The following is a 25,243-nucleotide window of genomic DNA, read 5'->3' on the forward strand; positions in this document are numbered from 1 at the left end:
GTATCTATTTATGGATTTACATATATATGGATTTAAATATGTATGAAGGCTTCCCTGGTGGCTCAGATGGTAAAGAATCTGCCTGCAATGCTGGAGCGGAGAAGGCAATGGCACCCCACTCTAGTATTCTTGCCTGGAAAATCCCATGGACGGAGGAGCCTGGTAGGCTGCAGTCCATGGGGTCGCGAAGAGTTGGACACGACTGAGCGACTTCACGTTCACTTTTCACTTTCATGCATTGGAGAAGGAAATGGCAACCCACTCCAGTGTTCTTGCCTGGAGAATCCCAGGGACGGGGAGTCTGGTGGGCTGCCGTCTATGGGGTCGCACAGAGTCGGACACTACGGAAGCAACTTAGCAGCAGCAGCAGCAGCAGCAGCAATGCTGGAGACCTGGGTTTGATCCCTGGGTTGGGAAGCTCCCCTGGAGGAGGGCACGGCAACCCACTCCAGTATTCTTGCCTGGAGAATCCCCTAGACAGAGGAGCCTGGTGGGCTACAGTCCATGGGGTCGCAGAGTCAGACAACTAAGTGACTGAGCACACACACATATATATGTAAATCCACATATAGATATATATCCATATCTAGATATATGGATTTATATATGAAATTTATTTTATTCTTTGTTCTGAACTTGGCTTCTTTACTGGATGGTATGTTGATGAGACTGCATGTCATCCTCCTCCATCTGTTTTTTCTTTTTAAACTGATGGTTCTATGACCTTTTTCTTCTTTTAAGCATTATTTATTTATTTGGCTGCACTGGGGTCTTAGCTGTGGCATGCAGTATCTGACCAGGAATCAAACCCAGGCTCCCTGCATCGGGAGCACGGCGCTTGGCCACTAGACCACCAGGAAGTCCCCGTCCGTACTCCCCGGTGTGAAATAGCGGGTGCTGTGCAGCCCTCGCGGGCACGTTCACCCCCCCGGGTGTAGGGACGGTGGGGCTCTCTCTGTGGCGTCTCTGTCACCAGCTCTGCTGCTGCGCGCCGTCTGCGCAGGTGTCCACGAGAACCCCCGGGGTGGACACACCTGGCGGGCACTTGGCAGGGCCGTAGGCGCGTCTTCAGCTTCACGAGGCAAGCCCAACCGCTTCCCACGGTGGCTGTGCCGGGTTATGCCAGCAGCGGGGTGCCCGGCCCGGAGCCTCTGCTGCCCCGTGTCCGGGGGGACGTGCAGCATGGCCAGCCTGCTGGGCCTGCGCCAGCCTCTCTGTGTGGCTTTGTTTTCATGTTCATGATGGTTAATGGAATTGAGCCCTTTCCCATAAATTTTTCTGGCCATTTGGATTTATTTCTCTTTCCTTTTTTTTGTTTTTAATACTGTTCAAATATTTCCCCATATTTTTCTATTGAATGGTTTTGCTTTCTTGTTTGTTTTCTGGAATCCTTCATGTATCTGGGGTGGGGATCACTTTTTGGGTTACATGTTATAAATACAGTCTCTCATGCTGTTGCTCCCCATCCCCCCACCCCATGTCTTTTAAAGTTGTTACATTTAATGTCATTTTAAGAAACATTTCATCCAGAGTTTTCATTTTAGTTGTGGTTTTTCTGTTCCACTGTCAAATTTTAGGCCTCTAGATCTCGTTTTCACCATGGCAGCAGCTGGATGCATGGTTCCTTGCCTCAGTCTTGTTCCTTTCAAATAATCTGCCCTCCATTCATTTCCAGAGCAAAAACTCTGAAACTGGCGCGTCACCCCCTGCCTGATACCCACCGGGAACGCTGTCTCGAGTCAGTTTCCTAACACAGCGCGTCCCCCTGTGACCTGGTCACCTTCCACCCTCTTCCCAGCCCCACCCAGCCCCACCTTGTCGCAGCCCTCGTGGAACGGCCTGTGTTCCGCCCGGCTTACCTTGGCGGTCCTCGTTTGTTCAAGTTGATGGTTAGACTTGGGCTGCCTTATGTTCGGGAAATGCACGCAGACCAAACCATGCCCCTCCCAGGGACGATGGGTGGGAAGTCAGATCATCTCTTCATTGCTGGCTGGACCAGGGGCCCAAAATCCAGCGCAGACAAGTGGTAGGAGGGCTGGGAGATTGTGAAGCTTCGGGCAAATTCCTTAACCCTTTTGCGTTTCAGTTTTTTTAAATCTGTGAAATGGGAATAGCAGTTGTACCTACTGTAGGAGGTTGTTGTGAGATTTGCAGGAATTAATCCATGCAAGACTTAGAACTCTCTGGCATATGGTAGCTATCAGTAAAGTCGAGCTAAAATAGTCATAAATTATGGTAGGTTACGCTACTTCACAAAGGCACTGTAACACCATGTTGTAGGCATGACGGCAGCTTCCTCCCTTGTTTTTGATCCACTTTTTTTTTGTCATTTTGTCTCACATGCACTATAGGACTGCAACCTGCATATATTTTCCTCATAACTCTTAGCTGGATGCTGGCCCGAAAGCTCTCAATAAATAACTTTCCTTTGAGATGTAGTGTCATTTGCTATCTGCAAGTATCTGACTTAAGAAACAAGTGTTGTGATTTAGTCTGCCTAGATAACATTTAATCTTTGCAGTTGATATCTAAGTCCAAAAACTCGTGTGCATTCAGGGAATCAGAAGTCTCTCATTTGTCACCGTGTCCCCAGGTGAGAACAAGGTCTGCCTCGTAGCAGGATGTCAGTAAATACAACACATGCTTCGTAAATGGAATCCCAAGAGGCGCCCTGCTCATGACGCAGTCAGACCCTATGCCTGCAGTGGGTACGGGGCATTGCCCACGCTCCACTTTGCCTCCGTCTCCTGCCCTGCACTGACTACCCCGGCAGAAGGCCTTGCTGAAATGTGGCAGCATCCCACAAGTTCAAGATTGTTCTGCGTGAAAAGCCCAGATGCGGCTCAGCCACATTGTTTAGGGAGAGAGGGTCCCAAGAAGATGTTAGGTAGTGATTGAATTCCTGTAAAAGGTGATGATGGTACCAGGGAATGGAATACATGGAAAGGTTTGTCCTCCTAAACCCTGGAGCCGTTCAGTAGTGCAGGGGGCCAGGGGGCTGACCTCCATGCCTGTAACAAAGGCCGAGATCACAGACGTCAGAGATGAAAGAAGGCTGTCTCGTCATGGAGGGAGGTTTGGTCACAGCCAGTCTTTGAAAGCGTCCCTTCTGGCTTTAAGAATTGAAGATTTTCATAGAAATCAGTAGCTAAGAAACTTGAGTTCTCTTTTGGAGTCACCTGCCTATTTTTTGACATATCTACTCAAACGTTTTGGGAGTTCTTTTCATTAGCAATTCCACCAAGGAGCAGGCGTGGGGAAATACATGGAGTTGAAACTCTTATGAGGCAGTTTATCTGCTTTGCTCTAAGAAGGATGGAATTGGCTCTTGAGCCTGAAGTTATGTTCATAGGACCATTTCTCATTTTAATTGCCCCTCTTGCCTCTGTGCCCACTGACCACCCAGCACTGGCAGGAGAGCATTTTTTTGGTTGTTCTTTTTGATTTCCGTGCGAATGCTAATGTTCCAAGAATAATTTCATAGAACTCACTTATATGGAGAAAGGCAAGTACGTCAGAATTAATGGTAAGGGGAGTTACTTGAATAGCATTCACTTGAAAAAGAAAAGTGATAGATTCCTGTGTTGAATTTTTTGTGATTTTCTTCTTGAACAAGAAATATAAACTCTGGGGTGAACAACAGAGAACGATATGAAAGCAGCCTCGTTTAGCAGAGTCACCTCCTGCTCTGGGGACTCCTGCCCAGTCACTTGGGGGGTTCCCTGCAGAGGCAGGACTCGGCCACCCCAGGTTTGTGCCTTTTCCTGGAGCATTTCCCGAGGCATGGGCTGCTCCTTGCAGGCCTTCCAGGAAGTGCCTGCTCCACGGATGGGGGAGTCGAGGAGGATGAGCGGGGTGGGGTTGGGGGCCTCTTCCTTCCCCTGGAGGCTGATGGCACGGGGCTGGCCTGGCCCTAACCCTCCTCCTCGTCCCCCAGCCTTTCCGCTGCGCCCACTGCCATTACTCATGCAACATCTCGGGCTCCCTGAAGCGGCACTACAACCGGAAGCACCCCAACGAGGAGTACAGCAACGTGGGCACCGGGGAGCTGGCGGCCGACGCGCTCATCCAGCAAGGTAGGCGAGCGGCTGCGCCCTTGTGCCCGGCCGCGCCCCCCGGGGCAGCTCCGCGACCTCCCTCAGCACAGCCCGCGTGTTCCTGGTCGTCACTGTTCGCTTCCTTCTCTTCCCAGTGAGCGTCAGTGTTACCTGTGGCCAGGACCATATTACAGCAACCTTAATGGAAACCGTAGGGGTTCCCCGGTGGCTCAGACGGTAAAGAATCTGCCTGCAGTATGGGAGACCTGGTTTCAATCCCTGGGTCAGGAAGATCCCCTGGAGAAGGGAATGGCAACCCATTCCAATGTTCTTACCTGGAGAATCCCATGGACAGAGGAGCCTGGCGGGCTATAGTCCATGGGATCACAGAGTTGGACACAGCTGAGCAACTAACACTTTCACTTTTGATGGAAATCTTCAACGAAAAAAGTGATACATTTTACCACCCTTCCCATAATGTTCGTTTATCGGTACAGTCGTCCCTTGTTATCAGCAGGGGATCAGTTCCAGGACCCTCATGGATCCCACCGTCTGAGGACGCTCAAGTTCCTTGTGTAAAATGGCAGAGAACAGTTGGTGTCTGCATTTTCAGCCCCACATAGGATGCGGAACCTGGGGGTTCGAAGGGTCAACTGTGTGGCCTTTTGTCCTTAATCCATGCACACTTTTTGCACAAATGAAAGTTCGTGGCTGACTTTCTTTACTTAACGTTGGTTAACATGCACAGTTTGTTTTCCTTTGCCATGCCGTCTTCCTACTTCAGCTTCTCAGGGCTTTTGCGGTACAGCATCAAAGGGGAACACCCCACTTTATTTATTTTAAATATTCATTTACTTTGCTTTTCTGGCTGCGCTGTGTCTCAATTGCAGCACACAGGCTCAGTAGTTGGGCACACGGGCTTAGTTGCCCTGAGTCATGTGGGATCTTAGTTTCCCTGATCAGGGATGAAACCCCTGTTTGCCTCCATTGGAAGGTAGATTGTTAACCACCAGACCACCAGGAAAGCCCCACCCTACTTTATATTTAACCATACTCCTGTTGTTGAACATTGTAGGGTTTCTAGATTTTCCTTTTACTGCAATTATAAACAGCACTATATTAAGCACATTTATGGGTGGGGTTCTTAATCTATAAATATCTGAGTGCTCAGATTACATGTTCCTCCTGAAAAGAAGAAATGATTTAGAACATATAAACTAAAGAGAATGAATGAAAACTCTAATATCTTTGAAAAGTTTGGGGGTTTTTCAAAACATGGTCACATTTCCATTTGCGAGGGTTTAGCTCACGTGCTGTTGCTACATAGAAATGCTGTTGTATTCATATCTGTGCTCCGGTAATTCAGCTGAAAAATGATTGCAGTGTGCAGTGCATCAGTGGTTGCTCTTTCCTGGATCCTGTGACTCTTTGAAGCTGAAGACCATTTTAGAAACCTCCCACCCTCTCCCACCATCCCTGGTGTGTGAAGCTCTACTTGCTGTAACCCCCATGAAAGGTGTCCTAATGTAAAACAAATAAATTGACTGTATCCTTCAGCACTTCCGGTGACAGGGCTTATGTATAGAAATAGACGAGCAGCAGAAAACTTGGATAATTGTAAGTCATCCATCTGGGATAATGGGGGCATGTGCCTGGTGTTGGCATTAAAGGCAGTTTCTAGGAGTTGGAGGGCAGGCTGAAGTGTTGCCATTAGGGCAAGTTACCCACCCTCCACCGGTGGGCCCGAACCTCGCCTGGAGCTCACAGCCACTATCACACAGGATCACAGGAGGATGAAACAAGAACACTTGAGTGTCTGGCACTTAGTACATTTGCATTCCTTTTTTTTTTCTTTTCTGAAAATAAAATATGCTAAGGCTTCTAGAGCTGGTGTATCATTTTTGAGGACCCCGCTGTCCAGGAATCACAGAAGAGAGGGTGGATTGCCTTCAGTTCAGTTCAGTCACTCAGTCATGTCCGACTCTTTTTGACCCCATGGACTGTAGCACGCCAGGCTTCCGTGTTCATCACCAACTCACAAAGCTTACTCAAACCATGTCCATCGAGTCGGTGATGCCATACAGCCATCTCATCCTCTGTCTTCCCCTTCTCTTAGGTTGCCTTCAAGTCACAGTAAATAATTGGAGTACAGGGCTAGCGATTCATTTCAACATCGTTCACACTCTTAGGCTGGATTGGTGGGAAATAGACGTTTACTTGGTCATTGGGACAGGTGTGGGGATCTGATTGATGCCTCTGTCATAGTTCCCTGCTTTCAGACTTTCATTACTACCTTGCACAAAATGTGCTGAGGTCAAGTTGCTTCATGCCCTACATTTTCTTCATGCCCTAAGTTAACTTTCTAACTTGCTCTATAATCAGTTGGCATTCCCTGGGTTTTCTAATCTTTGCAGGGCTATTTTTGGCCTTCATGTGTGTATTTATTTATTTTTGCTATGCTTCCATCAAGAGACTCACGTGGAAGGAAGCAATGGAATGTGTTTTGGCTCATAGGAGACACCATGCCTTTGTGTCTTGGCAGGAGAACTGTCTCTGAAATCTGAGAGCTGGTTAAGGGTTAGTGCAGCTCAGAGCCCTCAAGAGCACACAGCTCTCGCTATTCTTGCATCTGAGGGAGAGAAGGAGAGAGGGAGAAGGTGGGGCTGAATAAATAGGACTATAATGCTGAGTCGTTTGGGATCACTCACTGGAACTTTTCTCATTTTCTTTTGATTAATTTCATGTAATTCTCCCCATCCTTGTTTGGTTTTATTTTCCTCTCCTACCAACCCCTCAAAAATTATTTTCCTGGGACTTTATAATTTCTTCTTTTGAGATAGAGGAATAGGTCTTAAAATGACATAATAAAAAACCACACATAGACCTATGACCGATGCATATTGATGTATGGAAGAAACATATTGTAAAATAATTATCCTCTGAATAAGTAAATTAAAAAGTATTTCTAAAATTTAAAAAAAATGTAAAAAATCATAAATGTAGTTTTCTCAAAATGATGTTGCAGTCTCCTGAAACCAAGTGCAGGGACTCCTTGTCCATCCGCTGTGTTGAAATAGTGACACACGGGAGCCATCGATTGCTGAGAAGGATGGTTCTGCCCCAGGCTCAGGGGTTTGCAGGGGGGGTCCGAGCACTTTTGTAGAGGAGGCGGGGAGAGGACCTAAAAGGCTGAGCTTTCCGCTTCGGGCAGGTTTATCATGGAAGGGACTGTGGTGTTTTCCCTGCAGTTTGGGTCCTTTTCCACGAACCCTGGAGTGGAGGCTGCTGGGGCATCTGCCCGTCGTGTTTTAGAAATGTTCACCAGCTGGCTTTCCCAGGGCGGAGGACAGGGTGCTGATTTGTAGCATTTTCCAGTTTCTGTGCTGTGAGTATTTCCACCAGGGCCAATGTCAAGCTTCCCATGTGATATCGCTGAGTTGGGCAGGGATGTGCCCAGACAGCTACTAAGCTGGTTCCCACAGGCTCCAGCACACGTCTGGTCCTGTGGGGCACAGGCCGCGTGCCAGCCGCGTGCCAGCTGGGCCTCAGCCAGAGGCACTTGGACTCCAGCACTTTCCTGGCAGTCAGACTTGTACTGAATGCTGTGTAAATGCTTTATCCCCTGCTTGTGTTTTATCTACTTCTGATGTTTTGAAAGCAGATCAATCTCTTATTTATTCCTCTCTGCCAGTCACTTGTTCATTAATACGGATTTGAGGCATTTTCCCACAAAATATACATTTTCCTGTTGTATTGCTTCAGTGGGCCTCCCTCTTTCCTCCTCTTAAAAAGCCCGATGAAGCCAGCTCGAGAGCTGGTTAACTAAAACCAGAGGTTGTGAGAGGCATCAGGTGCTTGGTGCTCAGCGTCACAAACTCTCAAGCTCATTCCTGGAGCTCATAGCCTGGTAAGGATGGGCTGGTCCTTTTCCGGGGACCTCACGGCCCTCCTTCAAGGCGCCCCAGGATGTTGGCACAAGTCTAGGGTCGGGAGCACAGCCCTGGAGCCCGTCTGTGATCACTGTGGCCCCTGGACCAGTTACTCAGCTTCTCCGAGCATCAGTTTGCAAAGATGAGATCTTTTCTCGAAGATCCCATACCGCACCTGGTAAATGGCTCACATTCCTTATCGTGTCTATTCCATTGCCTTCTTCACAGGGTATCTTAAGCTCATCGTGTTCCCCACACTGTGCGAGGCACTGGGATGTGGTGGCGTTTGTTGTCATTCTGGGTTGGGGATGAAGCCTGGGCAGCTCTTCTGTGTTCTGATCTTCTAACAGAAAGTATGCGCTCCTTTTAACAGGCCCCATGTTGCTATAGGAGAAAAGTTCACTGCTTCTCTCCGGTGGTGAGACCTTATCTCAGGTCCCTTGTTTTAAGGAGTCATTGAGCAGGGGGGTAGGTAAATGAAATAAGAAAAGATATGAGGAAGAGGGCCAGAGAAGGCTTAGTTTGTGGCATCTGCTGAAATCTTTGTGTTATTTTGAACAGTTATATTAAGAGTGTAAATGTGTATATCCATACCTTTGATGTACATTCATGTCTTAGTTTTTTCACACCATATTTGGGGAAAGTAGTATAGAAAAAAATCCAGAAACTGTCAGCCAACCCAGGGATCGAACCCAGGTCTCCCACATTGCAGGTGGATTCTTTACCAGCTAAGCCACACGGGAAGCCCAAGAATACTGAAGTGGGTAGCCTATCCCTTCTCTAGGGAATCTTCCCGACCCAGGAATCGAACTGGGGTCTCCTGCATTGTAGGCGGATTCTATACCAACTGAGCTATCAGGGAAGCCCTTCCACACCAGATTCGGGGAAAATTGTATAAAAATCCAGAAACAATCAGCTAACCTAGAGTCCTTTATTTGATTTTTGGACATTTTTATTTTAAAATTGTTTTTATTAGGGCTCAGATCCCATACATCACTGGAAGATGCTTCCAGTGATGTGATGCTGTGCTGTTGGTCGTTATTTTCTGTGTTACCTTCTCTCTCATGAGGTTGGCATCATCTTTCCCATTTTAAAATGAGGAGGTGCAGAGAGGAGAAAGGACTGGACCCCAGCTACACAGTGCAGGTCATCATGCCAGACCCAGGTCCTGATTCAGAATCTGGCTTCTCACCACGGGTGGGCTGTGTCCCCTAACGTGAGTCTCAACTGTGCACTTGTTGAGGAGGAGGAAGAAGAGGAGATGTGGTCCTGTTGGGGACTGGTTTGCATTTGCTGGTGGTCACACGAGATCACACGAGGATGTGTTGAAAGGTTACACACGCGGGAGCTGTCTGCTTTGTCTTACTTTGCCTCCAGGTCTGACTGCTAACCTGACCCAAGGCTGACTCTAGGACCTCTCTCTCTCTCTTTCCAGCCCTTCCCTGGTTGTCCAGAGGATCTCAGATCATCAAGATTTTGAGAAGTGTGTGGGAGGACCAGAAGGGATGAGGGAGACCTTGGTTAAGCTCTGACTTAGCCTGACTCAGAGTCAAATGCACTTTGTTTTCCGTCTGCAGTATTTCCCCAAGTCCGACTTCGTGTTTCACATGTTAATAAAATAAAAGTCCTCTGTGTCCACTTTCCGTGGATCATTAAGCTGCCTTTGGTCCAGTCACCCTTGAGCGTCTGTATTAGGTTCTTATTGCTGCTGTAACAAATGACCACATGGTTGGTGGTGGTTTAAGACAGCACAGATTTATTATCTTGCCATTCTGAAGGTAAGGAGCCCAAGCTGGTGTCACAGGCTCAAGTCAGGTTCCCAGATATTCCTTCTGGAGTCTCAAGAGCAGGATGCCTTCTTTTCCCAGCTTCTGGAGGCTGTCTGCAGTCCTTGGCTCTGCCTCTCCTCCATCTCCAAAGCCGGTAGCCTTTCTTTGTCAGGTGATGGCGCTGGGGTCTGCTCTCCTGCCCGCTCTGAGAAGGATCCTTGTGATAATATTGGGCCCGTCCAGATGCTGCAGGATAATCGCCCCATCTCCAGCCCCTTACCTGATCCTTACCTCTGACATCCTTTCCGCCACCTGAGGTTTCATTTTCACATGTTCTAGGGTTTAGGACATGAACATCTCTAGGGAGCCTGTTATTCTGCTGGCCCCACACTGTCTTCTTCTTCTTCTTTTTTTTTTTGCTTTTTATTTTGTACTGGGGTACAGCTGATTAACAATGTTGTGGTAGTTTCAGGTGAACAGCCAAGGGACTCGCCCATCCGTATATGTGTATCTGTCCTCCCCTAAACTCCCCTCCCGTCCAGGCTGCCACATGACACTGAGCAGAGAGCTCCCTGTGCTATATAATCGGCCCTGTTGGCTATACATTTAAAGTGTAGCCGTGTGAAGGGACTCGGCCATCCGTATATGTGTATCTGTCCTCCCCTAAACTCCCCTCCCGTCCAGGCTGCCACATGACGCTGAGCAGAGCTCCCTGTGCTATATAATCGGCCCTGTTGGCTCTCCATTTAAAACGTAGTCGTGTGTCCATGGTCATCCCGACTCCCTAGCGGCCCCTTCCCCTTGGCCACCATAAGTTTGTTTTCTGAGTCTATGAGTCTGTTTCTGTTTTGTAAGTTCATTTGCATCATTTCCTTTTAGATTCCACATATAAGGGATGTCATATGATATTTCTCTTCTGACTTAATACACCGCCTTTTATAAGGATATAAGCTTTAGCATTTTTGCCTTCATAGGAGGAAAAAAACCCAAAAACCCAAGACCCAAGCATTCAAGGAAGTGGTTCTGAGTCACGTGAGCCAAGTGACAAGTGCAGATCTCCTGACTGTCCAACCGAGTGTCCATGCCATTCTGGGAGTTATATTATTGAAAATGAAATTGAATTTTCAATAACGTCAGCCACTGCAAAAGAGTGAAAATAGTTTAACACTTGAAATTCCTCCAGAATAGATTGAATTCCAAAAAGAACAAAAGATGCCATGATGGAGTTTTCAAATTGCTCCTGAAATTCTGTCCTTTGGCTTGGTTCGTCTTTCCTTGTGAGGAAGATTGCAACTTGCGGGGAGGGGGGGTTGTGGTTTTTATGCGGTGCACTTAATATCAGGGCTGCAAGGAAACTCACTAGGTCTCCCTGTGACCTTTGCCAAGTGTTGCCTAAGCATATAATGAATTGAAATGAAAATTAATTTTTCTCAGTTTTGATGTCAATTACCTGGCACAGTTACACCTTCCATCTATATTACATATTTCCATTTGTTGTTCTTTAATTAAAGCCACCGTGATAAAGGTGGGAGTTTTAATTGATGTGGGGGCATTCTCATATTAATTTTAATTTAACCATAATATAAGGATGTTTTTTCTCCCTAAATTAGTTTCCATTGAAGAATAGCCCAGAAGGAATCCTTAGTTTCATTTTAAAGCCTACATTTAACCTTCAGTAGTTTGTTTGTGTTCATTGCCACATTTTAAGTCTTTATAGAAGCAGCGTCAGCTTAACCCAAAGACAAGGTGGTGGTTCTCGTGCCTTGGAGGGTTTTAAAAGATGACTGTAAGAAAATGCATCATTTTAGATGATGAACAAGCAATAACAAAGAAGATTAAGAACTAAGTTTAATTATCCTCTGGGCAAGAAAGAACAAGCTCATTTGATTTTGCCTAAAGAAGTGCAGTCTGTTTGAGTTTCAGAAAACAACTGTCTAAGCTGCCTTTTCTGTAGAATGTTCTAGAAATTCAGGATTTGATAACCATTGCCAGTCTCTGTGGGCACTAGCCATAAAGAAACCGTCTGCCAAGGCAGGAGTAAAAAGAGACACAGGTTTATTTGAGCCCTGGGTCAGGAAGATTCCCTGGAGGAAGGCATGGCATTATTCTTGCCTGGAGAATCCTATGGACGGAGGAGCCTGGCAGGCTATGGTCCATAGCATCGCAAAGCATTGGACACAGCGGAAGCGACTGAGTGCTCACACGCAGGCCGCTGTCAGCGCTGACTCTGGCCGCTGTCTCTGTCGCACCTGCGTGCTCCTCTGTGCTGGCCCAGCGTGGAGAGGCCGAGGCTCAAGGGACTGTGCCGTCAGCCACTTGGGCAGGCTGCCATTCCTGCCCGTGGCCGTCTGGGGAACCACCCACCACCTCAAGTGATAGACAAGCCGCCCTGGTTACAGAGCGGTGCTGTCTAAGGTGCACGGATGTGGCATTGACTCGGGGAGCTGGCACAGCATAGCCGCATCCAAGAGATGCTTCAGTTCTGCGATGTGTCCCGTGAGATCTGTCTGGTTCTTGTATAATTTGTTAAGACAGCCTGTCATCAGGACAGAATTCCTTTTCCTCCTTCCTTAGGGCCCCAGTGAGCAGCAGATAAACGCTGACGCTGGGAGGGCCCAGGAGAGCACACAGATCCGGCGGAGACCAGGGGCCGAGTCAGCGGACAGGTGGACAGCCGCAGTGTCCGGAGGAGGGAAGGAGCTCGGCGAATGCAGAAGGCAGAGAAGGAGAGGGGTGGGGGAGAAGGGGAGGAGACGGGGCTGGGGAGGGCGGCAGGGACGAGGCCACACGGGGTCAGAGGCCACAGCAAGGAGCTAGGATTTTGTTCTGGCTGTGAAGGGAAGCCGGTGGGGGCGCTTACACCTACGAGAGATGTGATTTCAGCTGAGTTTTTAAGACCAGTCGTTGTGCTGGGTGGAGAGCAGACGCACAGTGGCTGTGGGAGACCAGTTAGAGGCCTTCTGTTCCCATCTCACTGCCCTGGCCCCTCGGGGGCAGGCCTGATGCTGATAGCACTAGGTCTGACTCTAGCCTGCTCAGCGTCCGGTAGGTTAGAGGCCTGATGCCTGGCTTCTCTGGTGGCTTAGATGATAAAGAACCCACGTGCCAACGCAGCAAATGTGGGTTCAGTCCCTGGGTTGGGAAAATCCCCTGGAGGAGGAAATGGCAATCTACTCCAGTATTCTTGCCTGGAGCATCCCATGGACAGAGGAACCTGATGATGGGCTACAGTTGATGGGGTCGCAAAGAATTGGATGCAACAGCACCACTGGGACTACAACTAGCCTCCCGGGGGACTAGTCTGCTTCCAAAAGCACGTCCTGATCAGTCACTCCCCTGTGCTAACACTTAGGTGAAACTGACAACATTCATTGTAAACCAGCTGTGCTTCAGATGAACAAATAAGCAAATGATTTTTGTCCAGCTCCAAATTTAGTTACTGCTTCTGATAAAATCTTAGATAGGTAGTCTTTGTATGACTTTCAGTTTTTGTTTTTTTTTTAATTCTAGAATTTTATAGTCTCTTAATTAAAGCACGCAGGTACTTCCTGGAATATGTGTCAGATTTAATCAGTTAAATAAATAGTGACATTTCAAGGATGTGACCAGCTTTTTCATTTGTCCTTTATGGGGATATACAAGTGGGGATTTATATACCTGGCTTCACTTCTGACGTGAAGGAGACTGAGCATCTGGCCCTCTGCCTTAATGTTTTAGGACAAAAGAGATTGAGAAAAGCAACCATTGTTCTTCAGTTATTTTTCGCTTTCTAGATTATTTATTATTTTCAAATAAAAATGTGAAAAAATGATTTAAGCCACTTTATCCACTCGGCCAAAGGAATGATATTACTCATCTTGACTCTCTGTCACCTGAAATATTAAGTGTGTATTAGATTCTCTGCAAATTCTGATTCAATAAATGAAAAGAAATGCATTAAGTTTTAAAATCTCTGCTCTGAAAAGCATATTGAACTGCTGCTCTTCTGTTCACTAGTGAAGGAAGCTTGGGTTGAAAGCAAAGACTGGAGACGGACGCCCCTCTCAGGCTTGGGGCGTTCGGACGGAAGGCTGTGCGCGCTCTCTGACCTGTGTCTGTGCTTCCAGGGGGCTTGAAGTGCCCAGTGTGCAGCTTCGTCTACGGCACCAAATGGGAGTTCAACAGGCACCTGAAGAACAAGCACGGCCTGAAGCTGGTGGAGAGCGAAGGAGACCCCAAGTGGGAGGTACATTTGAAAGCTTGGTCTTGATCGTGACTTTGCTCAGCACAGACAACAAACCAGGCAAGCCCAGTGCCGTTCCTCGGAGCAGTGGGTTTTCTGGTGGGAAACTGGGACATCTTTTCGAACCCCGTCTCTCATCTGATGGGGGTATACTGGGTGAAGTCCGGGCCATGGTTGTGACTTCTTACGCTGAGTTGTGTTTAGACTGGTTTGTGAATGAATGTCTGCATCGGGCTCATTGATATATTTACTTCTGTTATCTTGAATCCACAGTTTCAGAAACTGCATCTGAAAGAAAAATGCACGACAGGGTATATATTGTTGGTCCCCACCCAGAGAGCAGAGAAGGGCCCCGCTTGCTGATTTTAGGTCTTCGTCTCCCTCAGCTGAAGGCAGCTGCTCCTCCCTGTCACCTTTGTTTTCCAATCAGATGTTGGAACCAGCTCCTGGCTGAGTTCTGTAAAAGCCAGTAGCTGTTTTTTTGTTTTTTGTTTTTTTTTTTTCCCAGTAGCTGTTTTTTGTAAGCCAGTAACTGTTTCTCTTTCAGGTACCAGGGGTCACTACCAAATTACAGTTTACCTGAGATGGAGTTTCTCAAACTCAGTGCTGCTGAAATTATGATCTGGACAATTCTTTGTTGTAGAGGGCTGCACTCCGCATTTTAGAATGTTTAGTAGCATCCTTGACCTCTGCCCACGAGGATCCACTAGCACAGCCATTTGTGAAAACCAGAGAGAAAGCACAGACATTGCCAGTGTTCCCCAGGAGTCAAAATGACCCTCAGCTGAGAACCACTTTCTGAGACATTTCTGTCATATCAGGGTATCCAGTGGGTTTATTCCAGTTAAGAGTAAGGGCTCAGAAACAAATCCAACAACCGTGTGGGGGTTATTCCAGAAAGCAAGGGAAGGGTTGTCCAGGGGGAGGGAATGTGTTAATCTATTAACATAACCCATCATGGTATCAGAACTAGAGGGAAAACTGAAATGATCATCTTCATAGATGCAGAAAAGGCATTTGACAAAATTCCACATCCACTGATTAAAAACAGTCAATAAAGCAGAATTTGATGCATCTGTCTTTAAGATGAAAAACATATGTGTTTCTGCTCAAAAGCCAGCATCTTAAGTTTCTCACTAGATTTGGGAACAAGATGAGAATGCCCTAGGGGGTCTGGTCTTTTAACATCATGGGAGGCCTCAGCTGCTATGTTGGACAAGGTAGGGTAAATAGAGGCAGAAGAATCAGAGAAGAAGAAATATCTCTGTAGATTCAGGATTATGTTTTTGAAAATCTTAACAATGAATGAAAATCTACTACATATGATAAGCAGAAGATTAAAACATCAATATACAATAATCAATGGCTTTTATAGAGAGAGAACTTAGAACAAAAGAACAGAGATTTAAATGTGAAAACAGAGATATTTTACAAATACCAGAAGAAAACATAAGTGAATCTATTTGTAACCTGAGAGTGTGGAGAACTTCCTAACTGTAACTCAAAATCCAGATTCAATTAGGAAAAAGATTGAAAACAAATTAGCCACATGAAAAACATTTTTAAAATTTTATGTGAAAGAACTCATAGAGGGGCAAAATGACAAAAAAAACTATTTTCAGTCGTATCATAGAAAAAAGGTGACTATCTTAATGTCATAAAAGGCTTCTTCTAGAAATACTGATGAAAAAGATCAACAGCCTAATATGCAAGAGATAAGAAAGGTATGAAGAAAAAGAAATGCAAATGACCTTGACTCTCTGAAAGCGTGATCAGCCTCACATGTAATAAATGTAATTAAAACTAGACAGAGACAGAATTTCTTACCTATTCGACTGGCAAGAATCCACAAGTTAGACATCATCTCTGCTGGAGAGGCTGAGTAAATAGGCATTCTCATACATTGCTGGTGGGAGTGCAAAACAGTGTGACCTTTATGAAGGGGAATCTAGCAATATCTACTGACATTACATATGCGCTTCTTTTTCCATTAACTAAACAATCCCACCATTAGAAAACTGTCCCAAGGCTATACTCACAAAAATGAGGGACGGTGTCTACACAAGGCTGTTTATTACAACTCTATTAATGTAGTATGTGAAGATTGTGTGTGTGTGTGTGTACACCAATAGATTGATGCAGAAATAATTCCAGATATATGTGTATACATGGTTAGTATACATGCATGTATTTCTTAGCTTTTTGTGCTTAGAGAGCCTAGAAACAGTGACCCCCAACTGGCAATGAGCGTGCCTAGTCTCCAGGTCTTGGTTTCTAACAGGATTCTCCAAGAAGAGGACCAGGGTCCCCTGGAAAAAGTGGTTGACTTCAGGGCAGTGGCAGAAATTACGTAAGGTGATCCTGGAGCATTTTGTAGTTTTAGAAAGTAACAACCATGTGCTCCACAAAAGTAAAACAGAAACATGTCAAAATGACACAGGAGACAACCCAGAGAGTTCCTAGCCTTTCCCTTCTCCAGGGGATCTTCCCAAACCAGGGATCAAACCCAGGTCTCCCGCATTGCAGGTGGATTCTTTACCAGCTGAGCCACTAGGGAAGCCCAAGAATACTGGGGTGGGTATCCTATCCGTTCTCCAGCAGGTCTTCCTGACCCAGGAATCTAACCAAGGTCTCCTGCGTTGCAGGCAGATTCTTTACCAGCTGAGCTAACAGGGAATCCGCTAGAGAATTCCTAACGGCTCCAAACTGGAACAATTTGAGTAACAAAGTAAATCATGATAGTATTGAACTAAAAAATCACTCAAAACATAGGGTAAATATCTCTGCATCCATACTGATAAATGATTGAACAAATAGTGGAGAAGGAACAGTTCTTACCTACAGAAGAATTCTGATTAATCTAGAAAGAATGAGGGAAATAGAAAATTACCATTCGAACACCATAGTAATAATTACAGTAGCTAAGATCTATTGATGAATGCCAGAATTAGTCAACAGGAGTTTTGAGGAGAAATAGAGTATTGATGTAACCTCAAAATATCTCCCCCTAAATAATTGTGAGTTATGAAGGGAAAAGTAGTAACATCACAGTTCAGACACCTGGCTGACACCACCTTAGCCATGTGACCGAGGTTAGAGTTCTCGGTAGTAGGACAGAGTGACATCATGTACCCCACGATGTGATGTGATCAGAAAGTCCGTCACCTCATGGTGCTCTTCCAACAGTCCTCGGCCCCTACCTAATCACAAGAAACCATCAGATGTATCCAAACAGTGCAATGATGTTGACGGTCAGATACCTGACCGGCTCTTCTCAGAAGTGTCTGGAGGACTGTTGGAAGTCGGAGGAGACTCTGAAGACAGGAGCACTCCATGCACGGTGGAATCGTGGATTAAATCCTGGAACAGTAAAAGGACCCCAGTGGAATCTGGTCAGAGCTTGTAGTTTGGTTATTGGTACTGATCCACTGTTCATTTCTTGGTTTTAATCATTGTACCATGGTTATGTCAGATGTCAACAGGAGGGGAAGGGTGTGTGGGAACCTTGTGTTATATCTGGGACTCTTTTATAAATGCGAAATTATTTCAAAATCAAATAGTTATAAAAAGGGGGAGGGGCTCAAAGGGAGAAAATGCAGAGACATAATGAGATGGAGGGGTTAGAAGAGAACCTAAACTTGTCTTAGCAGACCCACTGTGCAGATTCGACTCTGGTTTTATATAACAATAAAAACAAAATCGAACTTTAAAAAAGCAAGCCCTGAAAAGTGAGAGTAGAATGAAATCAAGGATCTAAACGGTATGTCAAAGCAATGGCAGAACTACATAGAGAAGAATTATTTTAAGAGATCTTAAGATAGAAATTGGATTGTTCCTCCCCAGTGGATTAGAACCTAAGGGTGAAAGGAACTGGCAAAAAAACATACCGTTCTCCAGTTATTCCACCAGCAGTGGTTGATAGTATTACTCTAAGGCTGTTGTTAGTATTTGCAGACTGGAGTGAAGCACATCAAATGTGTTTAAATCCATGAGTTTATAATAATCCTGGGAGAAAACTCCTTAGTTTCCTTTGCAGAGTAATAGTGAATCAACTCTATTTTGGTAAATAAAATCCTTATTTTGGTAAGGCTCAGAGTCGAACAATTATTCTACCTCATCTAAACAAACCACATCTCAGAATAACTGAATGTTGGAGGAGAGAGATTTCTTTGTGTAGAAGTGTTCCAGCCAACCAGTGAAGATTTACGTGACCTCTGTTTTACAACCCTCCACTGGCATCATGGGTCTAGCGATGACCGTCAGCCTCCTGCCAACACAGCAGACGCTCAGAGACGCTCCATCACGGAGTGTCCCCTGATGAAAGTACACAGTTTACCGTGGAGTCCTGCTGCCGTAAAGGGAACTGGTTGCCTGATGAAACTTCCGCGTCTGACTGTCAGTTTATGGGGAATACAGTGTGGGCGGGGAACACACTCAGTGATCCCCAGGTGGTGCAGACGGCAGAGGCTGTCGGAAACTGATGGCAAGTGACCACTTTTCACAGTGAAACGATAAGCAGAGGAGAAAGTCAGAGTGGAAGGAGAGCCTATAAACGCCAGTCTTATGAGACTTTTATCAGACGGTTCTAATATATGGATTTCAGTAACTTAAGTATGACTTGTAGGATTAAGTTGTGAAAAAATGAATCGGGGAAATTAGGACACCACTGAGGTATGTGAAGACATTCAGGAATCACTGTTAAGTGTTCTGAGTGTGACGGTGGTGTTGTAGTTCTGGTTTGAAAGAGTTTTATCTTTTAGAGGTGCCTTCTGAAATATTTAAATTGATATGACATCTGCATTTGCTTCAAAATCAAAGGGCAGTTGTGTGGACCGTAGTGGGGGTGTCGGCAAAACAGGAGTGGCCATGAGATGATGACTGTTGAAGTGATGATGTGAGCAGGGAGGTTCGCTTCTCCGTCTTGTGTATGTTTGACACTTTCTCTAAGAAAATTTAAGGAATGTGGATTTCGACAGACTTCTTGCGATTTCCTGGCTCTTCCTGTAAACAGTTTGACCTTGATCCATTGTTTATTGAACCTCTGTGACCTCTGTGTTCTGATGTCTACAGTGAGACTCCTGCCACTCAAGAGGTCAAAAGGATTGGGATACAGGATGTATGAAATGCCAGGGTTACTGTCTAGTCCCCGGCAGGCCCGCGATAAACAGCCGCCGCGGTTGGGGACGGCGGCGATGGTGTCAGCAACATCACCATCGCATGCCCATCTACGGAAACCCTCAGTCCTCTGGTGCTTCTAGTCCACACTTGCAGGGCTTTGCTGTCTGTTAAGAGATAGACGTGTAATGCCAGTTCCTGGTGTAAACAGCATCTCTTCTGGCCAGCTGGTGCTTCTGTTCGTGCAGTCATGCCCCTCTCCTCTGAAGACCTGGCTTCTTATAGACCTCGACACCTTCAGCAGAGCTGTGACTCTACACATACAGTTGACACAAAGTCACACACTAGACTCCAGAAGTGCGACAGTTGAGCAGCCAAGAAGCTGGCCAGGGGTGGCCCCCGAGTGGTGACAGGCTGCCTGTTCTAGCAGTCAGGCTGTCGCCAGGCTCCCTGGAGTGCCGGTAAAGCACCGCCTTTCCACAGATGGTTATTACAGAGAGTACCCCAAAGCGGGGGAGCCGTAGCACACCCTTCCTGTTCATCACAGGCTGAGATCCAGTCCACGTTGGCCAAAATGTTGCCTCTTGGTACTTATAGGGAACCACGCTTCTTTTTGTTCCTTTATGTGTTCATCAGATACTCATTGGGTGTCTACTAAACATCAGGCTGGAAATGAACTAAATGAACTTGACCACTTGGCTATAAGAGAATAATCACATTCTATTCTGAGCCTTTGTGAATAGCTGATAAGTGCTTACAGAGTGTGATAACTTTGGCTCCTATAAATTGTGTGTAAAATCTTTTCGTTCTTCTTTTCTGGTGACATTCATGCTTGCCTGCCTTCCAGTGCCAGGAAGAGGTGATTATGAATATCTAGTTCTTGTGAAATGTCCACCTGTCCTCTCCTTATTGGTGTGAGATTTCTGTAAATGTCCCTTTAGCATCTCCTTCTCTCGTGGGGTCCTGATTCTGCACAGGTGTATCTTCTCTGGTCAGTTGCATTTGTCATATCCATCCTGTAAAAATAAAATGAGCCCGCAGGCTGCCCAAGTAGCTGAGATCTGCTGAGATCTTGCTGTGTGCCGGGACCCGTGCTCTAAGCGGGCCAGATGTTGTGTAGTGACCGGTCCTCTCCTCCCGTCCATAGCCAGCATGGCCGTGCGTCCCTCGTGACCTCATGGCAGGGGGCCCCGGGCACAGGGGGTCAGAGCAATGTTGGTGGCAGTGGGCAGAGCAGAGCACACAGGAGAGTCTCTCTGTGCGCGTCTCATCTCTCACTGTGAACAACATCCTCTGTTCCCTGCGGCAAGAACGTGTCACGGGAAGCTTTCCTCCGAAGCTGGTTTTTAAAGTCTCGGCACGTGGCACAGAGAAGTTTCCTCTTTGGGAAATGGGTTTTTATCGGAGTGCTGGTGTCTCAGGGGTGCCAGGCAAATGAGCTGCTGCAGACACATTGCTGGTGTGTGTTTGTTTTGTCTGAATCCGTTATTTTGGGGCTTCTGGGGACCTTTTAGGGGATCTTCTAGGCGGTCCCATTGATGATTTTGTGTTTTCGTTTAGCCAGCAACAGAAACTCCCGAGGAGCCCTCCACCCAGTACCTGCACATCGCAGAAGCCGAAGAGGACGTTCAGGGCACACAGGCAGCCGTGGCCGCCCTCCAGGACCTGAGATACACCTCGGAGAGCGGTGAGAGTGCCCCCAGCCTCCCGACACCTTAGAGCTGGTCTTTGACAGGCTGAATGAATGAATGAACTTGTGAAGGAGTGATGTCCGTCAGTTGATCTCCTTCAGCTGCATTGTGCCCTCAGGAGTGGTCTAGTTGTCAGGCTTGGAGGTAGAGATCTCTTGCAGAGTGTTCTAGAACAGAGCTGCAGGTGAAGTGGTGCCACCATCGGTGTTGCTGGATGTCCACGCGTATCGTCACGTCTCTCCCTTCCAGGTGCTAACCAGGCCCAACCCTGCTTAGCTTCCGAGATCAGACGAGATCGGGCGCGTTCATGGTGGTATGGCCGTAGACTCATCACGGCTCTGAGCAGTGTGTGGGAAGACAGGTCTTATAGTCCTTACTTCACAAGAGGCAGGAGACTTCCTCCTTGTAAATGGTTGGCTGAGGGTTACCCACTACTTGGGTGTTGGAGCTGGTCTTGGTCTCCTAACTTCTTGTTGGAGCACCATCCCTGCTTCAGGCTCCCTCAGAGTCATCTGTTCCTGGGGGCTTGTTCCAGGGTCTGCAGGAGGCAGACAGGGGGCGTGGCTGAGACCGAGGGCCAGTCTGCTGGCCTTCCTAATGGCCCTTTACGGATCTGTGGGCCCAGGACTGTCTGCTGCCCAGTTCTTCTGAAAAGCCTCAAATCAGGATCTTCGTGTCAGATGTCATCATTGTCCAATGTTAGATCAATTTAAAAAACAAACCACTGTGCCAGCCTACTGGCACTTGGGGCATTGGGCTGAGAACACTTTTTCTTAATGCTCTTTAAAAAACAGGAACAGAAGACAAGTTAATATAAGGTGCCGCAGCGCTCTGTGTATGGGGGGAGCAGAGGTCAGGCAGGTGGGATTAGAGGAAGCGCGCGGTGAAGTCAGATGGTGACAGGAGATAGGAGCTCACCCTTTCACCGAGCTCTTATTCCCTCAGCCCCAGGTGGTAAGAAGGGTGCACAGAACAGTCCTGTGGGCCGCTCTCTTTGGAGAAGACCAAGGCCGGCGCTGTGCTCACTGCCCGATGTGCTGGGGTGACTCGGGAGGCACCCGTAGCCTGTGAGAGTGGCAGGCCCTGCGGACAGGGTGTCCGGGTCCCCTTGTCAGCGCGGTCCCCAGAGCTGACGCCGCGTCTGCTCACGTTTCCTTCCGTCACATGCAGTGACTTCAGCAACTGCTCACGCCCGGCCAGGCCAGCCGGGGCCCCCACACACACACACTCCCTCGCTCCCGCGCCCCCTCTCTCCTTTGACAGGTTCTCCACGTGTCCTCCTGGCTGTTAGGAAACAATGCAGGCGCTACAGCTGGGCCTCCGCTCTGGGTCCTGGCTTGCCTGCACCGTGTCTCTGGCCACCTCGGAGCTGTGCCCGCCTGGGCCAGACTCTGCACGTCTGAGCACAAACTGAGTCTGCTCCTCTCCCACCCAGCACTTTTCCTAGCAATGGCATCTTCATCCTCAGGGTTCAGGCTGTGTGTCACCTCTCGGGAGCCCACCTGACTGTCCTGCAGAGCTCCTAGTCGCCCCCCTGATATGGAACTGACCAGGGGCTGGAAACAGTGGCTTACCATCTGTCTCGGTCACCTGCAAGTCCCAGAAGGAGAAGCGGGCAGGCAGCATTAGGTCTTTGTGTTCCCACTGGGGACCATGTTCCTGGCTGACACTTGGGGCTTGATAAATGGTCATTAACAAAGGAAACGGATGAAGAATTAGAATCTTACTTCTGTGCGTTTTTTTAAGGGTCAGTGTTTTGTTTAGTGTTTGGCTGTTTAGGATGGTTGGCTGCAAGGCACGCGCCCCCCCCCAGGAGTGTGTGTGTGTCTGTGTGTGAGGTGTGTGCAGGGGACACTAGGCCTGTGCCTGGTGAGCAGATGCCCATGTCATTGCTTCAGTCGTATGCCATGTCCTACCTTCCGTGTAGAACATAGTGAATGCCCTTCTCTCATCTCTTAGTGATTCATGTTGGAACAAGGCCCGCAGAAAGCTGTCCAGGAGGATGTAGACATTGGAGGAGACTTCGTACTATTATGCTAACCTGGAGACCAGGCAGTAATTTCCCTCCTGGTGAATTAACGATCGGGGTCAGAGTGGCGTGTTCAGGAGAGTTGCAGATGGCCAAGCATATGGCGAGAGCAGGCAGGGTGCCCTCAGTAAGTAGCTGTCCTGATGATGTCAATTCCAGGCTTCTGAGATGAGTAAATGAGAACCTCGAGCTTCTGTTGGTTTAGAAGTCTGACAGACCACCAACTTGATGACTGGGACGTCCTCACGTGTCCTGCCCGTATCCCGTGTAACTGGCTCACTCTCACTGGCCGCCTGCCACCGTGCTGGAGGGAAACCAGCCCTGCGGTGTGCTTCCCTGGAGTTCCGTTCTGAGAGGCAGCCCTGTGTCCACAAGTTTGGATTCAGGACATCCAGGCTTGAGCCCTAGCCTTGTGATGTAGCCGATTCGACGGCCCAAGGCAGGTCTCTTCGATTTTTTGCAGTGAAGCAACTAATCTATAAAGTGGGGATATACCATCACAGTGTCATCCCTCACAGGTTGTGTGGAGTTTGGAGACATTCTTACAGGGAGTGTGTTGTGAGCTGTGACGTACCACACACTTTGTTTCTGTGGTCACAGTGAGCGCTTACTGAGACCGCGTGCATCCTTGGAGAAGGTACCACCCAACCGTGGCCTATAGGAAGGGCTGCTTCTGCATTCAGTGACCTTCACCGCCCTTGGACATAACTGTCTCCTGTTTGCTTCTTCCCGCTCAGGTGACCGACTTGACCCTACGGCCGTCAACATCCTCCAGCAGATCATCGAGCTGGGCAGCGAGACCCACGATGCCGCCGCTGTTGCCTCAGTGGTCGCCATGGCGCCGGGCACCGTGACGGTCGTGAAGCAGGTAGGACCCGCCCCTTGTCCTTAAATACGCCTCCTCACACTGCCACGCAGCCTCTGCCCCCTGCCCGCTTTGGTTTTCAGGGCTTTGACCTACCCGACGGGGAGTTTGGAGTGAAACTGATCTAGTCTCATACATTCTCTTATTCTTTTTTTTTTTTTTAAGTTATTTATTCATTCATTTTTGGCTGTGCTGGGTCTTCGTTGCTGTGGCTGGGCTTTCTCTAGTTGCAGCGAGCAGGGGCTGCTCTCTAGTTTTGGTGTGAGGTCTTCTCACTGCGGTGGATTCTCTTGTTGTGGAGCACAGGCTTTGGAGCACACAGGCTCAGTCATTGGAACTTACGGGCTTAGTTGCCCCGCGGCACCTGGGATCTTCCTGGACCAGGGGTTAAACCTGTGTCCCCTGCACTGGCAGGCTGATCCTGAACCCCTGGACCACTAGGGAGGTCCCATTCTCTTCCTCTTGTTATGGGATTGATTGTATCTGCAAGAGCTCCATATGTCCGGGCCGTGATCCTGAGGAAGGTGCATCACCCCTTCCAGAATGAAGTGCCGGACACTTCATTCCTTTCCTTTCAATGAAAGGAATCCCCGAGTGAAACGAGTGTGGTGTGGACGGGTCTGTACACATCTGTGGTCAAAAGCAGCCTCAGTGCCTAAGGCACGAGTCAGTGGAGCATGGAGGCCGTGGGGACCGCCAGAGGAGCCAGGAGGGCTTCCAGGGGCCTGGCCTTTTAAATACTAAACATCACTTGATGGAATCAGCACAGAGGATGGCTGAACTGAACCGATGGGAAGAGGATGGCCACTCTGTGAGTAAAAGTTACTCCACTTATTGGAGTTGTTATACCATCTGGCTCATTTCCTCTCCTCCTAACCTCAGAGGAGGCTTCACCATCTGTTAGGGTGCGGTGTGCGTCATGATCAAGTCATCCTGTTTGTCTGTCCATACCTCTCTCTCTACTGCCTCCAGCTTCACTGTACAAGACTTGTAAGCTGGCTTACGCAAATGCTTAAGAAAACCAACACAGCAAGCACGTCAGAAAAAGGGCCGACCCAGGGTGTGCCGTTTAGAATTGAAGTTCAAGTTCGTGGAGAAAGTTGAATGGCAGACCGTAGCATTTTACACGGTTATCCATTGTTTCAGCGATTCACGCAGGAAGTGTTAGTAAGTGGCTGCAGTGTTCTCATTGCTGGCTCTCCAGGAGAGAAGCGACGTCTGCCATCAAAGTGGTTACCCTGGTGGGAAAAAGATAAGTAAGACAGAGAGGTTGTCAAACTGTGAACAAGGGCAGTGGAGAAAAGAAAAATCAGAAAGGGGGAGGGACAGGGGCTGAGGAAGTGGGGGCTGCGGCCTGTTTCATAAAGGGTTGCTGGGGCAGAGCGCTGACGTTTGCCCCGAGACCCGGGAGAGGTGGGCTTCACTAGAACGATCCAAATTCTGCTGTACCTGTGGTGCCAAGTGTGATGATAACAAGAAGGAAGCGTGAAACAGGTAACAGCAGAAGGGTAAGGTTTTCTTGGCAAATAACAAATAATTTCTTAATGCGGCTGTCCTCTCCCTGCGCAATGTGTTGTGACTTGCCT

General features: G+C 47.8%; 1 protein-coding gene across 4 annotated transcripts in view; it reads left to right on the forward strand.

Moving 5' to 3' along the window:
* The window catches only part of ZFAT (zinc finger and AT-hook domain containing), a 145,961-nt gene that overhangs the window by 103,914 nt on the left and 16,804 nt on the right, over positions 1–25,243 (forward strand). For 3 of the 4 annotated variants that reach the window (XM_061123143.1, XM_061123142.1, XM_061123144.1), the window contains 4 exons: positions 3,938–4,076; positions 13,842–13,960; positions 20,633–20,759; positions 23,530–23,660. In XM_061123143.1, the coding sequence (XP_060979126.1) occupies positions 3,938–4,076; positions 13,842–13,960; positions 20,633–20,759; positions 23,530–23,660 (516 nt within the window). Of the gene's footprint in view, positions 1–3,937; positions 4,077–13,841; positions 14,018–20,632; positions 20,760–23,529; positions 23,661–25,243 lie in introns of those variants that run through there. The other variant, XM_061123145.1, reaches the window with a different exon arrangement.

This window comes from Dama dama, chromosome 21 (assembly GCF_033118175.1).
Source record: "Dama dama isolate Ldn47 chromosome 21, ASM3311817v1, whole genome shotgun sequence".
In the NCBI taxonomy this organism is placed as follows: Eukaryota; Metazoa; Chordata; class Mammalia; order Artiodactyla; family Cervidae; genus Dama; species Dama dama.